General features: G+C 39.4%; 2 protein-coding genes across 5 annotated transcripts in view; one reads left to right on the forward strand and one right to left on the reverse strand.

The window, feature by feature from the left end:
• The window catches only part of LOC103152248 (canalicular multispecific organic anion transporter 1-like), a 17,676-nt gene extending 3,569 nt beyond the window's left edge, over positions 1–14,107 (forward strand). The window contains exons 5-28 of the mRNA XM_016660956.1: positions 5–142; positions 461–715; positions 1,235–1,300; positions 1,415–1,552; positions 1,635–1,781; positions 1,864–1,948; positions 2,832–2,898; positions 2,971–3,097; positions 3,847–4,023; positions 4,121–4,288; positions 4,472–4,652; positions 4,725–4,860; positions 5,790–5,883; positions 7,226–7,445; positions 8,220–8,374; positions 8,595–8,750; positions 8,903–9,102; positions 9,671–9,797; positions 9,909–10,010; positions 10,622–10,765; positions 11,450–11,608; positions 11,681–11,847; positions 12,371–12,565; positions 12,685–14,107. Coding sequence (XP_016516442.1) covers positions 5–142; positions 461–715; positions 1,235–1,300; positions 1,415–1,552; positions 1,635–1,781; positions 1,864–1,948; positions 2,832–2,898; positions 2,971–3,097; positions 3,847–4,023; positions 4,121–4,288; positions 4,472–4,652; positions 4,725–4,860; positions 5,790–5,883; positions 7,226–7,445; positions 8,220–8,374; positions 8,595–8,750; positions 8,903–9,102; positions 9,671–9,797; positions 9,909–10,010; positions 10,622–10,765; positions 11,450–11,608; positions 11,681–11,847; positions 12,371–12,565; positions 12,685–12,814 — 3,534 coding nt within the window. The 3' untranslated portion in view covers positions 12,815–14,107. The remainder of the gene's footprint in view (positions 1–4; positions 143–460; positions 716–1,234; positions 1,301–1,414; positions 1,553–1,634; positions 1,782–1,863; positions 1,949–2,831; positions 2,899–2,970; positions 3,098–3,846; positions 4,024–4,120; positions 4,289–4,471; positions 4,653–4,724; positions 4,861–5,789; positions 5,884–7,225; positions 7,446–8,219; positions 8,375–8,594; positions 8,751–8,902; positions 9,103–9,670; positions 9,798–9,908; positions 10,011–10,621; positions 10,766–11,449; positions 11,609–11,680; positions 11,848–12,370; positions 12,566–12,684) is intronic.
• slit1a (slit homolog 1a (Drosophila)) overlaps positions 14,072–16,994 on the reverse strand; it is a 94,865-nt gene continuing 91,942 nt past the window's right edge. For all 4 annotated transcript variants that reach the window (XM_007572605.2, XM_016660959.1, XM_007572604.2 and 1 more), the window contains 2 exons: positions 16,515–16,726; positions 14,072–16,437 (listed from right to left, as the gene is read on the reverse strand). In XM_007572605.2, the coding sequence (XP_007572667.1) occupies positions 16,199–16,437; positions 16,515–16,726 (451 nt within the window). In that variant the 3' untranslated portion in view covers positions 14,072–16,198. The remainder of the gene's footprint in view (positions 16,438–16,514; positions 16,727–16,994) is intronic.

Consider the following 16,994-nt stretch of genomic DNA (forward strand, 5'->3'; position numbering starts at 1 on the left):
TGCCTGGGAAGGGTATTTTTATGCCGTGCTGCTGCTGGTGGTGGCTCTTCTGCAATCATTGGTCTTGCAGCAGTTTGTGCGGCGATGCTTCGTTCTGGGGATGAAGGTTCGAGCTGCCCTCATGGCTGCCGTGTACAAGAAGGTAACAGCAGAGGAGACATCGCAACAACTCCTTTATCCAATTTAATTAAGCTAAAACTCCAACCTTTGATTTAGTAAATAATTTAGTCATTTATTTAAAAGATTCCCAAAACATAGACAACATTTTTCATTTACTTCATTGATGCAATTTACTGTATTTTGTAGCTATGAAACTATTGGCTTTAAATTCAGCCCTTTTTGTCTACAGACAGATATATGACTTCCAACTGCAGCTTTAGTCTTTTATTTTATTCAGCTTTGAACATTGTTATTTTGTTTCCCTCTTTCTTCTTTCTTCCTTCTCTAGCTTCTTTCAAAGGCGTTGGTGATGTCCAACGACAACCGCAAAGAGTCAACAGTCGGAGAAACTGTGAACCTCATGTCAGCAGACGCCCAGCGCTTCAACGACGTGACCAACTTCATCCACCTGCTGTGGTCCTGCCCTCTGCAGATCATTGTGTCCGTCGTTTTCCTGTGGTTGGAGCTGGGACCTTCAACATTAGCAGGGGTTGCAGTAATGCTGCTAATGGTGCCGGTCAACGGACTGTTAGCCAACCAGGCCAAAAAAATTCAGGTAACTGGAATTACGAATAAGTTCTTCATGCACCTTTCAAATGTGGCTTGTGCAATAACAGTTCCATTTTTTTGTTTGTTTTTTTTGTTAAAATTGTGTTATGAGATTGAAAAAAAAAATAGATATAGATACAATTGTATTCAAAATGTAAAAACAAGATGGTGGATTCCTTCTCTTTAGCACAAAAAGAATCAGTCACTAAAAATGAAACATGTCTCAAATGCATCACATCTTGCTCCAATCTTTGAAAATTAAATACGGTTAAGTAGCAATCTAATTGATTAATGTCAGTCTGGAAAAGCTAGACTTTCTTTTGATCTTTTGATATTTGCCTTGTAGCTATCTGCAGGTGTCCACCTTGTTCATGATCTTTCTCTGGTCTGATTCTTAGGTGTTTATTGTTGATAACCTTTAACAACTTATTTTGATTGCAGCTTTATTTAAGGTATTAGAGTTTTTTTCTATTTTTGATCTTTGCTACATGTGATTAACAATGAAATGTATTATATCTGTTGTCAGAGAGAAAACATGAAGTCTAAAGACAAGAGACTAAAAATAATGAATGAAATCCTGAACGGAATCAAGGTAATCCCCTCTTCTGATAATGGTCATATACTTAAATTCTTTCTGACATATTTAGATATTTCGTGGTCCACTTCAACGCCCGTGTTTCTGACTTCGCCCTTCATTTCTTACCAGACTCTGAAGCTGTTTGCGTGGGAGCCATCCTTCCAGACTCAAGTTGAAGATATCAGAGGCGAAGAACTGAAGGTGATGAGGAAGTTTGCCTATCTCACATCTTTCTCCACCTTTATCTCCAACTGTGCCCCCACTCTAGTGAGTCATCTTAAAGGTTTGCTTAAGTTAGTAAAAGACCATAAAGGTCCTTCATGCTAACATGGCCTGTGGTTTTTGGCAGGTCTCTTTGGCCACATTTGCTGTGTTTGTTGGTGTGAGCTCAGACAACATATTAACTGCTGAGAAAGCCTTCACTTCAATTTCTCTGTTCAACATTCTACGACAGCCACTGAGCATGCTTCCTACGCTCATAGCTTCCATTGTGCAGGTAAATACTGTTGTAACTGCAGCTTGGACACAAGTCAGAGCTGTAATGAAAACTATAAATACCTGTTGATTTCACATGTCAGACAGCGGTGTCTAAGAAGAGACTGGAGAAGTTTCTGGGAGGAGATGATCTTGAGAGCGACATTGTGCGTCATGACTCTAGTTTTGGTAAGTTAACCATTTGTTTGTTTTGTTATGCAAAGTACTGTATCCCTCCAAACTAACTCTCTGTTCTTAGCGGTTGACACTTAACCATCTCTCCATCCAGTGGGAACTGAGATTCCTAAACGTGCTGAATCTTACGCTGATCAGTATCTGTTGGACATCTACATAGTTGGTTTATCAAGGTAGACTCGTCTGGCTTCTCACGGCCCACATCTGAGTGTTGATTCAGTTTGTTAGGTTTAGCTTCTACATAAAAAAATGGAAAAAACTGGTATTCTGACAGATCAGAATATGCAGAACTCTTTAACTCCTTCTATTAAAATGTGGAAAATCCCTATTGACTAACAATAGCTTACTCCATTCAAGATGCAAACCTTATTATAAAAGCCAAAATGAACTAAAATGTTGTCAGAAGCATGTTGACCTCTAATAAAATGTTGTCAGAAGCATGTTGACCTCTAACATACTTCATGCAGTATGCAAACAGCAGTGGGTAGGCTAAAATGAGCTAAAATGCTAACGTAAGCTAAAATGATGTCTGTAGCATGCGGACTCGTCTTAGCAAGTGACTTACTTCATTCAGTATGCAAACCTCAGTGTGTAAGTTAAAATGCTTTGAAGAGCACGTGTGTTATCAGAAGTGTGTTGAACAACATTGATTTACTCTATTCAGTAGGCATCGCTATCGCAGGCCACAATGAAAATAAATAAATGTAACTGCCTAACCTGGAGGAAGTCTTTGGAGCTTGGTGGCTGGTCGCTTTTCACCATGCAAAATAACACCTGGTTACTTTTTAATCATACTATGCATGGAAATAAAGGATGGTCTCATCTATGGCCAGGAATCTGGCCAGGAGATTTGTTTTAATGTGTTTTCTTTTCCAAGACTCTGCTGTCAGCATATGTGATGGTTCTTTTGCATGGGAAAAAGACTCTGAGCCTCTACTTAAAAGGTATGCTGTGGCCACAAAATTGGCTTTTAAAGCCACTGTATTTTTCACTTTGCTTCTGCCTTTGTTTCCCAGTGTCTCGCTAGACATTAAGCCTGGCGGGCTGGTAGCTGTAGTGGGAGCTGTGGGCTCAGGGAAGTCCTCTCTCTTGTCAGCGCTCCTGGGAGAAATGCACAGGACCAAAGGCTTCATTAACATTCAAGTAATATGTTTTTGTGTGTTTTTATGCGTTACTTAGGGTAAAAATAGTGGCAATAAAAAAATAAATAAATAAAAACTAGTTTAAAACGATACTTGGCAGATTTCTAAAGAATGTGAGCCTTTGAGAGCTACCATTCTGCAACATTTAGATGCATCCCTGTTTCCAACACATCTGAATCAAGTGGCTAAATTCCTTCACCAGGAGTCATTCAGCTCTGTAGAGGCCTGGTAACAAGCCACTAATTTGATTCAGGCATGTTGGAGCAGGTATGCATGTGTCTGAGTTACAGAGAGATGGAAGAGGACTGGTCTTGGACACCCACTGTCGATTGCTTAAAGGCACAAGCAGACAAAAACTACTCAAAAGAAGGATGCAATACAAAATATGTTAAAAACTGCAGGTGGAAATTAAGTGGACAAGGGTAGTGCCAAAACTTCTTTGGTCACTGCTGTGCTCAAATAGCAGTCTGACAAGCCTGGCCACATAGCCAAGGAAATGATAATGTGTGCTTCTACTTATTATAAAAAAAATAAAAAATAAAATAAAATAAAAATATGATACACATGTTTCATGAACAGCCATGTCCATAACAGGCTGGACCACATTTATTCTCAGAAAATACACACAGTTGACACTCATTAGACAAAGTGAACCTGTGAAAGTCATAGAGAACTCTAAGCTCTAAATTTCGTTTTGCATAGTTTTTAACATAAAAGAATGGTTACTGGATCTTTTGTATTTCCACCCAGGGCTCTTTTGCATTTGTACCACAGCAAGCCTGGATCCAAAATGCCACTCTGCGGGATAACATCTTGTTCGGCTCTCCCTACGAAGAGCAGAGGTTCGAAGACATACTGGAGGCGTGTGCTCTGGGCCCCGACCTCAAGCTGCTGTCTGCAGGAGATCTCACTGAGATCGGAGAAAAGGTAGGTTTAAGCGTTCAAAGTTTAGAATATAAACAATGTCAGGATTGATTGCATGACATGTTTTGGTACATGTCATACATTAGATCTGTGTTCGTAGGGTATAAATCTCTCAGGAGGTCAGAAGCAGCGCGTCAGCTTGGCTAGAGCAGCTTACAGTCAGGCTGATATTTTTCTGCTAGATGACCCCCTGTCTGCTGTTGACTCTCATGTGGGAAAGCATCTATTTGACAAAGTTATTGGACCCAATGGACTTCTGAAAGACAAGGTTTGTAATGTGAAGAATTAATGTGTTGGATAAAAGCATGGATAAAATCTTGTTGGATAGCTTGAAAAACCCTCCCCGAAATTTCAGTAAAGTTGGGATCTAAGTGGCTTCGATTATATTGCCATAAAGACCTAATAATGCTGAGCATTTTTTTTTAATTTTTACTATTTTGTGTCTCTGCAGACTCGTATCCTGGTGACTCATGGAGTTAGTTTCCTGCCTTGGGTAGATGAAGTTGTAGTTTTGGTGAATGGACGGGTTTCTGAGGTGGGATCCTACCAGAGCCTCCGTGCGAGCAAAGGAGCTTTCTCAGAATTTTTAGACACATACGGCACAGAGCAAAGCAATCAGACAAGTTCAGAAGGTAATCATGCAAATTCCCATTCAATGTAAGAAATGTTAGGTGAAACATTCATTTTTATCACTATCTTTTTAGATGGATGTCACGATAAAGAAGACTTCATCTCCGACTCAGAGGACGACCAGTCAGACGTTTCTTTGGCGGACGACGTTTCTCTCATGCTGAGGAGGGAAAACAGCGTCCGGCGGAGCCAGAGAGGAAACAGAAGCAGGTTTGATCCAACTGTACAAAAGCTGAGAAAGGCTGTGTCCCCACTGTACATTTTTATTTAGCTTAGTTTATATCAAACAGAGTGATGGTTCCATATCTCATGTTAAACTTCATTGCAATCAACAACTCTGAGAGTAAAAACATATATAGTAGATAAATAAAGTGTAATGAAGTGTATCCCTACTAAAATAATCACCTCCAGTATTTCAGCAGCCACACACTGAGTCTGTGTGGCTCTGCTTCATCAGGCTGGCACATTTGGAAATTATGAATTATTCTCTGCAGAACAGCTCAGTCTTTGGTGTTTACCAAACATAGCATGTAGTAGGATTATCAAAAAAGCTCTTTTTTTTTGTCTCATATCTCTTTGCATCCATCTCCTAATTCTAATTTTTATCTGATGTGTTCAGACTTTTCCTTTGTCTTCATGAACCAGGTACACATATCAACTTTGCTCAGGCGATCTCCATTTCTCATTGTGGGAAGCTGCTCACACTTGTTAGCTCATCTTCTGTTGAATTTGATCAGTCGATTTCTTTTTTTTTTTTCAGTGAAATATTTCAATCAATTTTTATGTTGAAATTAAAGTGTACTTTGTTTTATTGTTTGTACTAAATATCATATTTACCGTTATTTTATTTACAAAAGCAATAAAGTGTTGAACCATCTAAAGGAGGTGAATATTTTTATAGGCATTTCACAACATATAGGAGTATATTGTGTATATTATAGGCACAATATATAAAATGTGATTTCCCCACATTCTATATATTGTGGGGAGAGTTGTTCTGGTGGTGTAAAAAGGATAATTCCAAAATAGAAAAACAAAGGCTTATTTTCTGCTCAAAGCTTTGCTATATTATTTGAGTCGGTGTTCTTTGTGATTTATTTCTTCCATTTCTCCTCTCTTCTGCTCTGTGCTGTCTGTAGTTTCAGATTAAGAAAAAACAGCAATTTAAAATCCCCTGAAAACACAAAGAAAGGTCAGAGGCTAATTGAGAAGGAGACTGTGGAAACAGGACAGGTATACGTCTTTTATCAGCCTCATTCTGTCGTACTCCCCAGGGTGTTTGTCATTTTCAGTTTCTGCTCTAACATCTGCTGCACCTTCCCTGAGCTCCTAGTGATGCCAATCACATTGACTTGTAGGCAGAGTGTGGCCTTTCCACTGATAACCTTTGACCTTCAGTGAATCAGATCATAAGCTCATCAAATTTACTAGACTGTGCTATACATAAGGACCAGCACGGGTCAATGTTTCTTACCAGATTGTCTGTCTCGGGCTGAGTTCCTTCTTCAAATGTCATGTTCCAAGACATGCTACTAGCAGGACCTTTAAATCATTGACTCACTGACTCACATTCTAGTAAAATCCATACAGATCCTAGAGAACACATTTCCAGTATATAATCATATACTGATACTGTCCACTGTTCTGTATCAGTAACCTGCAGTTATCTTTTCCTGCCCATTTACTGGAAATTAACGAGAGTCTCCATTGGAGATAGAGTCTGCTAATCAATACAGATGCCTGTAAAAGAGCAACCCCAGTTTCATCTGCATCTCCCAATCAGCTGTTTTGACTAATTCAACCTCTGGTTCAGGGCCAGTCCAGTCCATAACATTAATGATTTATTCAGCCAATTATTGATTTATTGACATTTTTAAATGCAATCTGATTTTCTGGAGGGAACACATTCCTGAATTAGCATTTGAGATCTGAAACATTAGCCCCCTAATGTCCAATGTTTGTATTCTATGCTTAGCTTATGTAACTATCAATAATGATGAGGAATCATTTGTTATTAGTGGTATTATTAATAGAGTTGAAGTTTCTTTAATAAAAAAAAGAGTGAGAGAGAATAATCAGGGCACCACCGGAGAATTCGGAAGGGCGAGCCTTCCTGGAAAAATCCAAGCCGAGGAAGACAATGGGTCATACAACCAGAGCATTTGTTTAAGCCTTGATTCAGAAGCTAAGCAAAGAAAACATGTCTTTGGTGTTTTCTACTGTCTGAAAATGGAGTGTGTGAGAGAAAAGAGAAAGAGAAGACGAGGAAGGAGAAATCAATAAACTTGCATGTCTTTCAAACTCAAGAGTTGGATACAGTCACTTCAACACATGGCAGCATTAAAACAGTGAAAGATAATAATCACACAGCGTGCAATCAGCAACTCTTCAGACGTCATATTTAACTAACTTATCTCAGCCCAGACACTTACAGAAGGTCCAATCCTTTAAGTGTCAATGGGCTTTGATAAAAAAAAAAAAAAAGAAAATAAACATGCTTTTTCACAACACTTTGTTTTAGAGCTAGAAAATTTAAAAGCATTTCCCTGGTGTTTGTTTTCTGTTTGACATGCAGGTTAAATTCTCAGTCTGGCTCCAGTACGTGCAAGCCATGGGCTGGGGATATGCCTTTTGGGCCCTCTTCATTTATGTCATGCAGAATGTTGCCTTTATTGGTCAAAACCTGTGGCTGAGTGACTGGACCAATGATGCAGTGGAGTATTACAACCAGACATACTCTCCCAAGAAGAGAGACACCAGGGTGGGGGTATTTGGTGCTCTTGGAATGGCTCAGGGTAATTAAACAGTACTTATATATTTTTTTGTTCCAAATTATGTCATATAACACATAAAATACTGTTTTGCAGAGTTACAGTAACAATAAATTGTGTGCTGTGCTCTAATGCTGCTTTACTGGTTGCTTTTTTTATATATTTAAACTGCATTTTGCACCACAGAAAGCTAAAACTCCCCAGTACTTTCAAGGTTTCCTTGCTCGCAAATTGCACAATTGGCTGTTGCTATGATGCCATGGATTAAACTTAATGTTTTTCTATGATTAACAAAAAAAAAAAAATCATCTAACATTTTCTATTTTCCAGTGATCAAAAGTTTGATTTATTATCATTTACGATCAAATGTACTGGTGGGTTTAGGATTGTTTTGAAGGACAAAATCTTGGCATCTTCCCATCAATGAGCCAACCGTGAACTCGTATATAACAAATTATTGGAGAGGTTTTCCAGACACTGGGAGGCGAGCCAATGTCCTGTCTAAGCACCACCAGCTTTCACCCTCAGGGAGGTGCTTCAGGCTGAAACTGGAGAAGGAACAGCAACAATTTGTCTTTCCCTTCTTAGCCCTGCTACTCAACCAAAAGTAACACCTCTGGAGTCTGAATGTCCCTTATGGAAGTTTTTAAGTATGAAATCAAACTTTGATTCCTTTTAATGTATTGATCATTGTTGTCTTTATTTTTAAAGACTGCTGAAACCATCCTTATGTGTAAAATGAAAGGGATTTGTCTATAGACAACTTTGTATTGTTTTTTTTTTATTTTTTTATTTCAGGTCTGTTTGTCTTCCTGGGCACGCTGCTCCTGACCAATGCTGCAGTCAACGCGTCTCGTCTTCTGCATTCAAGACTGCTCAACAATGTCCTTCGAGTTCCCATGGTTTTCTTTGACACTACGCCACTTGGGAGAATCCTCAACCGCTTTGCAAAGGTGGGGTTGAATCATCTTGTCCATATTTCTTCCTGTCTGTTGTGAGTTTTTTATTAGCTTGTATGAGTTTTTAAAAAAAAAAAAACATGTTATTTGAAAAAAAAATAATAATAAAATGGACAAGGTCTTTTCCGATTTTCACAATTTTAAAGTGTTGTTTGTTAAGAACTCTCTGCTTTAAAAACTGTGAAATACCAACTTTATTTTGCTCCTCTTGCAGGACATATTCACAATAGATGAAGTCATTCCACATTTGTTCAGCTCCTGGATCATTCATCTGCTGGGCATAGTGGGGACAATAGTTTTCCTCTGTCTTTCCACTCCTCTCTTCATCATTGTCATCATTCCTCTGGCTGTGATTTACTTCTTTGTACAAGTGAGTTATAATATGCAACCTGCAGCATTTTCTATCACTTGAATTTTAACACGACTTTGAAACTCTGAGTTGGCTCGAAGTGACTTAAGTCTTGTGGTCGTTCTAAAGAGTGTCTGTGTTAACATTACTGCATTTCCTTTTCCTCCATTCAGCGATTCTATATACCAACTTCACGACAGCTGCGTCGCCTGGAGTCAGTCGCTCGCTCTCCTATATATTCCCACTTTGGCGAGACCATGTCAGGTCTGTCCGTGATAAGAGCCTACAACCATCAGGAGCGATTTATGAAACACAATGAAGTAACCATCGACGAAAACTTGAAAACTATCTATTCAAGGATCATGTCAAACAGGTCAGCATGGAAGGGGACCCTCAAACACAACCAAACTGCGATTCTTATGTCTAATCTGATTGTACAATAGCACAGCAAGCAGGTTTGCTCAGGCACGTCATGGACTTTGGTGGCTTTTATCTGGAGCAGTAAGCAAAACAAACTTACTACATGGAACTTGTGTATGGGTTGCCAAATGGGGCCTACAGAAATGTTGCCACTTTTGGCTCCTATGGGGCCTCCAAATCTATAACTTAGAGTTAGCCCCACCCAAAGTTTGCATTTTTGTGTCAACTTCAAGTATTTCTCTGGGTTCCCCATGGTGGAACCTGTTCCAAAAATACCCATATATGAGTCAGTCCGCCCATTTTATCACTTGATTAGATTTCTATGTGCAGACCTCAAGTTGGACATGAGATATCTCAAATATCGCACCCGTTTTACCTCTTAATATAACAAATCCTTTAATTAGTCGAAAAATGTGGTAAGCAAATATTGTATTCCCACTTTCTCCCAGCATGAGGCTCAGACAGGGATATTTGCATGCATTTCTGTTTATGTTTATTGGTAGTGTCTGTTTGCTCAACAGATGGCTGGCCGTCCGCCTGCAGTTTCTCGGAAACCTTGTGGTGTTTTTTGCTGCTGTATTTGCTGTCATTTCTAGAAACTCCATTGACAGCGGCCTGGTTGGCCTCTCTATATCATATGCCCTCAATGTGAGTCACTTGATCCCGATCAGAAAGCAAAATGTTTAACACAAGAATAACAGTATTATGAATAACCCAAAACACGTTGATTGAATTTCTGTGTCTTGTTGTGGTTTTCAGGTAACTCTAACCCTCAGCTTTGTGGTCAACATAACCTCACAGCTGGAGACTAATATTGTAGCTGTAGAAAGAGTGAGTGAATACGCTGAGCTTGAGAATGAGGTATGTTGTCCTTTTTACGGTTTGCCTATATTAGCTTCACATCTGTTCTCTGTTTGCTGAAATCTGTTTCTGTCAGGTTGGTTGAAAATATTTAGCATTTCTTGCTGAAAGTTTTGACTTTTCTGTGCAAAAATCTTCACAAGAATTTTTGTAAGCTCATTTAGCTGGTGGTGTTTTTAATTTTAGTGGCTTTATCTGTTTTGTGTATGCCTGCACTCAAGAGTTTTTCAATGAGTGAAGTTGATGCATATCATTTGATCAATGAATCCATCTTGTCTTAGTAAAGTCTAATGCATTCAGATGGCTTTATCTGGTTACTTCAAGACTTTATTTTTTACCAATAAGTAGTTTTTGTACAAATCTAGCTCACACACATCAGTCATGTTGCAGTGAAACAGTCAAGAAACAGCTCAAGCTTTTTACATATATTTTCTAACATGTACAAGTGACACCTAGTGGCCTAACTAAGGTCTTACATCAAACAGAATAGTGGCTCCTGCATTGACACACGTCTTTTATCTGTCACTCTGTTGACATTATCGTACCAGAAAGAATGCTTAGACAGTTTTTCGGGAGACAAGACGTCGAGATCATCACCTGTTCTTCTTCAGGCTCCCTGGGTGACTCAGGATCGGCCTTCAGAGAAGTGGCCTGAAGCAGGAAGGCTGCAGTTTGTAGACTACAAGGTCCGCTACAGACCTGAACTGGACCTGGTCCTGAAAGGGATTTCCTGTGACATCAGTGACACTGAGAAGGTTTGTCTCTTTCATTGTCAAAACATTGCTCAATTTATATATTTTTTTGTTGAAGAATTGAAATGAATAAGTCCTAAACCAACAGAGTTGTTTATATTTTGCATTTTTTTTTTTTTTTGGTTTCTTATTACAAAGCAACAGGAGCTGTGATTAACTATCAGGAAGGAAACTTCTAGCATATTTTGTAATTCATTTAAAAGGATTTCCTCCCATTTGACTAATTGGTATCTCTTTTTTAATTTGTTTATGTAAATGGCATGTTGGATACGTGGCAAATTATTTTAGAAAAATGTAATCTCCAGAAATTTTTTGATCACACACTTCTGCATTGAGATTATATCAGTAGAATTACTCAGACATTCTGCCAACAGAGCGCTTTTAAAACCCTGATTTTATTTGTTCACAGAAACCAGTTAAAAAGACAAATTAAATTTTTTTATTTTTTTTTACATTGTAAAATTACAATCCTTGTAAAATATTTGGCATTAAAAATAATTATAATTGCGTCATAACAGACAGTAATGCAGTTGGAAGTTCTTTAAAGGTTAAAGCTGGTTTCAAAGTAGAAAAGCTTCTAACTGTATTTTTGGATGTTTTTGAGATGCACCAACTAACTGCATCAACCAAGCGCTTATACACATTACTTACTAGATTGTATGTCTTTTCTTCTTTCATTACCTTCAGATCGGTATAGTGGGCCGCACTGGAGCTGGAAAATCGAGCCTGACAAACTGCCTGTTTCGCATAATTGAAGCAGCTGATGGACGTATCCTAATTGATGATGTAGATATCTCTAAAATTGGACTGCACGATCTAAGAAACAGACTCACAATCATCCCACAGGTAAACACCAAAGACGAAAACAAATGCAGAAACAAGGTCATCTTTTCTAACCTATAAGCTTCTGGAGTGCAGGATCCAGTCTTGTTCTCTGGGACGCTGAGGATGAACTTGGATCCATTTGACAAATTCAGCGATGAGGAGCTCTGGAGAGTGCTGGAGCTGTCTCATCTGAAGGACTATGTAGCTGGGCTGAAGGAAGAATTACAGCATGAGGTTGCAGAGGGAGGAGAAAACCTCAGGTGGGCAGCATAAACTTAAACAGTGATTACAATTCAAGTCGCATTGCATAGGATGTAGCTGCAGAAAAATGCATTTATAGGAAGTCAAAATATGTAAATGTCTAACTCAGATTATACTCAGTGCTTTCAGAAAATTGCTAGAAATGACTGTTGAATTATCTGTAAATATACAATGATATAATAATGATTAAATAATATATAATTATTGATAAATACTGATCACAGAGTGATTTACACCAATGGTGGCACAAGCAGTTATTAGGTTCAGAGGGCATTTACGTTTTTACACTGGACCAGGTTAGTTTGGTTAGCTGTTTCTTCTTGTATTTGTTCTGATCATTTTTGTCTGATCTATTTTTTTATTTTTATTTTAATTTTAATTTTTTTTGATTAACTGAAATATTGTTGCACATTGTTAATGGGGCAAATACTTTGTCACAGCTCTGTACATACAAAACATTTTGTACGCATATATTTTCTGAGAGCTCCAGATAAGATCTGAACATCTGCCCGTCTCTTCCAGTGTCGGTCAGAGGCAGCTGCTGTGTCTGGCTCGGGCTCTGCTGAGAAAGTCTCGGATCCTGATCCTGGATGAGGCCACTGCAGCCGTTGACCTGGAGACAGACGACCTGATTCAGACTACGATCCGCAAAGAGTTCTCCCACTGCACGGTGCTCACCATCGCCCACCGTCTGCACAGCATCATGGACAGCTCCAGGTGAGTCCGCGTTCGGCACGAAAGCCTGAAATACCCTGACTCACATCCAATCCAGTCACATAGTAGAGTTTTATATATTTTAGCCAGCATTAAAGGATATGACCTTCCTGCTCCAACAGGGTGATGGTCCTTGATGCTGGTAAAATTGTGGAATTTGATTCTCCAAGCAATCTGATGGAAAAGCGAGGTCATTTCTACTCCATGGCAAAGGATGCTGGGATAACACATGAGAGCGAAACATCGCTCTAAAAAGCACTTTTATGATTTTTTTTGAAAGATGACCTAATTTCATTGTTTTTTTTTCTTGCTGCTTTTCAAGAACTTTTTAATGTATATTAATAGAACAAAAATTAAACTAGATGTGTATAAGTTTTGAATAACTCCTTACTGTTACTGTTTATGTAAACATGCTTCATATACCAAAGGAGTGGCATTTTCATCTTCTGAAACCTGATCTTGTTAGTTTCCTGCATGAGCATCATCTCAACAGAAGAGAATAAGAGAGCCTGACTTTGGTCCAACACAGCCGTTTTATCACTTATTTTAGAATCTGCTTGACAGCAAAAAACAAAAAAAAAAAAAAAAAAAAATTTTTTTTCTACTGTAGACAAATTCAGGCAGTAAAAGAGTAAAATAACTGTCAAATAATAAAAAAATCAGCCACAAGAAAAAAAGACAATCATTCTTAAAAGCACACACATTTTAGGTTTAATTAATGAAAAGAGTGGAGATTTGGTAAACATTTTGTCGGTGGCACTACATACATTCAGCATAATGACGTTTTTCAGTTAAACTCCCCCCCAAATCAGTCCTGCAACATGAAAAACAAACAGACAGAACCTGACCAGGGATATTTCTTTAACTTTTGCACCATGTTAATACAACTGAGACGGTGTGTTGTTCACAATAACATTTATGTATATAGTTCATAGGACAGGGGAAAAGAAAATCTGTTTCTGTTCATTTGTCCAAATTATGGAATTACATTATAATATAGCAAAACACCACTAAGATGTCTATGATGAGGTCTATCGGCACCAGTCCAGTACAGATCAGTGCAAAGGAATGAGAAGAGCCACGAAGAGAAAGTCACATTTAACTAAAAAAGATGCGCCTTTATGAGGCACATGGCCTAAATATTACAGTGACTGCTCATCAGTATGGTTCAACAGATTTTTTTCTGTAATGTTATTGTACACCACTGGCATCACATTAACAGCATCAAAAACAAAGTTAGCATGGGTAGCAATATGAACTGGAACCTGTAAGATGTGACTGTACTGCAGCCTTTTACACCATAATGAGGCATTTGGAGAAACGCAGTCCCACACAGAGCACTCTGTCGGGCCGCCAAACTCTCTAAATGCAATTTCCTGTATCTTACACTGGAAACTAAATAACAGCTAAAAGTTACCACTTTATGAATAAGCATTGCTCATATTTATCTATACACATTTATACATTCAGATTTGACGACTTGCTCACAAAAATTGGCATCTTTTTTTTTTTTCTTTTTTTTTGTGAGGCTAACCAGTCCAAAACTGACAGACAGTAAACATGTCCAGGCCTTTTCTTGTTATCTGTCAGTAGTTGGCATGTAATGCTTCTCACAGTTGCCCCTAAAAAAAGAAATATAAGGATGATCCACCTTAACATGATCAGTGTCCACAGAGGCAACTTCATCCCGTTTTCTTGAGGCTTGACAGCAGCTTATGATCGGTTGAGCCCATCTTAGCTAGAGAACAAACACGATACACCTTTGTTCTATGGCAAACATCTCTCAGAATGAAATGGTAAAAATGATGCCCATCGCATAGAAACATGAAACAGATGAACGCTTTTCTGTGTGGTCAGGTAATTAATTTACAAAACAAATTTGAGTGGGATATTTCATTCTGAGTTCCAAGCTCACACTAAACAGTGGAAATATCTGAGCCTCAGGGGAGAAAAAAAAAAACAAAACACTGTCATAGCTCACTATGGAGTGACGTTAGAAACACTCCATGCACTTTTTCCTGCTGTCATTGCGAGCATTGTTTCGGACTTTATTTTCAAATTTGAATGCCAGCAACACTTATGCTTAAAATAAATTAAAAACAAGCACAGATTCTCATGAATTAGATGTAATATTCACATGGAAGACAACATATACAATATTTCACAATTTCTCTAGACCAATACTGCCTTTTATGTTCGTTCAAATAATTACTTTGCTGGAGAAGAAGGTGAGATCAACAAATAAAAAAAAACAACTAGGAAACCAACTGAATGCCTCTCCACCAGTCTAAATGCTTCCTAACACAGACGTACTCTTAAACATAGAAAAATACTATACCAAATGAAATACAAATATATTTATATATATTTATATATATATATATATTAGAATCTGTTAGGCATTACAATATAGGATGGGGTGGGAAACTGGGCAAGGACAACTAAAGAAGTTAGAATACGTCATGAGACAAATTATAACAAAATATAACAAAAAAGAAATATATAAGAAAGTCGAATAAAAATAAAAAAACAAACAAAAGATGACTGAACCTTTTGTAATAATCTTCATAATAATACAGAAAAAATCTTTACATGTTTGTTGGCAAACTCTCCACACATGCAACAGTTTGTGGTGGTTTAATACTACAGGCATTGATGGGAGCAGGGTCACTCGGCCTCCTGCAGGATTATGCAAAACATCCCTACCCCGGGGCGATACATGCTGGGGGGGCGCTGCCTCTGCCACGGCCACTTGTACTGTATGAACAAAAGGGGAACAGCTGCGCCACACCAGCCCTTCCAAGCCACGTCGGGATCGTGTTGTGTACCACGCTTGTGTGACCGTGTGTTTCACAGAGATGAGTCTGGCTGCCAGTCCATGCAGTCTTTATTTGCGGGGGATTTCTATGTTGTGGGAGCTTAATGGCAAACATCTCTCTGCACCTCGCCTCAAACCCACAACACTGCGCCCCCCTTCAGCCCTAGGTTCCCTTTTCCCCCTTACGTTCACTCTGACATGTAGGTGTAAGCATTGGAGGGCAGTATCCTGGTGGAGAAATGACGGCACCGGTCTGGGTGGCGTCTTCAACTAAATCCAACCCGTGTCCAACACTGTCCAGGTAACCGAGCCAAGCTCAACTCAGGACTCGGCTCTCTTCTTATCTCTAGAGCTAAAATAAACCCTCTTGTCCTTCTTACCTCTGTGGGCTAAAGATGGACGATGGTGGCTGAGCCATTGGAGGGTCTCACAGATAGATGGGGTGTTCTTATGGGATAGTTTGGGTAGGAAAGATGCCTCACTCTCAATGCAACACCTACAACATCTCTGGACCCCTTGGAACAATGTTGCAGATACTATGGTTTTATTTTTGTTGTTCTCACACCTACACGGATGCTCAGGGTGTTTCTGTTTTAATGTAGGTCACACATCCTCACACAGGAGAGGAAATGTCCTATTTTACAAACATTGTTGTCCATAATATATAGATAGAGGTTTTATATATATTCTGTATAATCTCTTTCGTTCTTGCTTTCTCTCCTCCACCTTTCAGCAGTTTTCTTCCTTCCTTCCTTCCTTCTTTCCTTGCTTCCGATATTCTGCTCTGCAGCAGCGGCAGGAAGAGTGGGTGAACGGTGCTACATGCAGCCCACGCAGCCGCACTTGATGGTCTTTTCCACCTCCTCAGTGAAGGACGTTCCGTCGCTGCACTCGAAGGTGTATTTTCGGCGTTTCATCCTCTGGCTGACGCAGCAGCTCCCCGTGTCACAAGCTCCGGTGCACTCCACCCAGGACACCATGCGGGTTGTTTGACAGATGGCGTAGCCTCGCTGCACCTGGTAGAAGTCTCGCACGGGCTCACCTCGACATTCGGACTCTTTAAAAACAGACAAGCCATTTATTGGTCCGAACATTTCACTGACTCTGAAGTATTTGTCCTCAGCACAAACAAACCTGCATCACAGAGTTCCCCCGTGTAGCCACTTTCGCAGTGACAGTACGCGTCTCCGCTGTCGGAGATCTGGCAGCGGCCATGTTTGCAGGTGAGGCGGCGGCAGGGATTGAACAGCTCTCCTTGCTGGTTGCATAGCGCGCCTCGGTAGCCCTCTTCACACTCGCAGCGATATGACTGCAGGTCCAGAGGAATGCACTTTCCATGGACGCACCTGAGAGGAGATAACTTCATTTAGGTACGTCCTACCAAGAACTGATCTTCACTGCTGATGTTTCGTAAGCAGAAAACAAGAGTCGTCAAATGTAATCAATAATGAGGAAAAATTGGTTTGCAAAAGTATTCATACAGGTTGAACGCTTCCCCTTATTATGATGTTACAGTCATAAACTTGAATGTCTCGTTTTGGAGTTGATGTGATTTAAACCAGTTTTGGGCGTAATGTTAATCTGATCAGTAGCTTCTCAGACAGCCTCAGTGAA

Source organism: Poecilia formosa, unplaced genomic scaffold, assembly GCF_000485575.1.
Source record: "Poecilia formosa unplaced genomic scaffold, Poecilia_formosa-5.1.2 Scaffold305, whole genome shotgun sequence".
Taxonomy (NCBI): Eukaryota; Metazoa; Chordata; class Actinopteri; order Cyprinodontiformes; family Poeciliidae; genus Poecilia; species Poecilia formosa.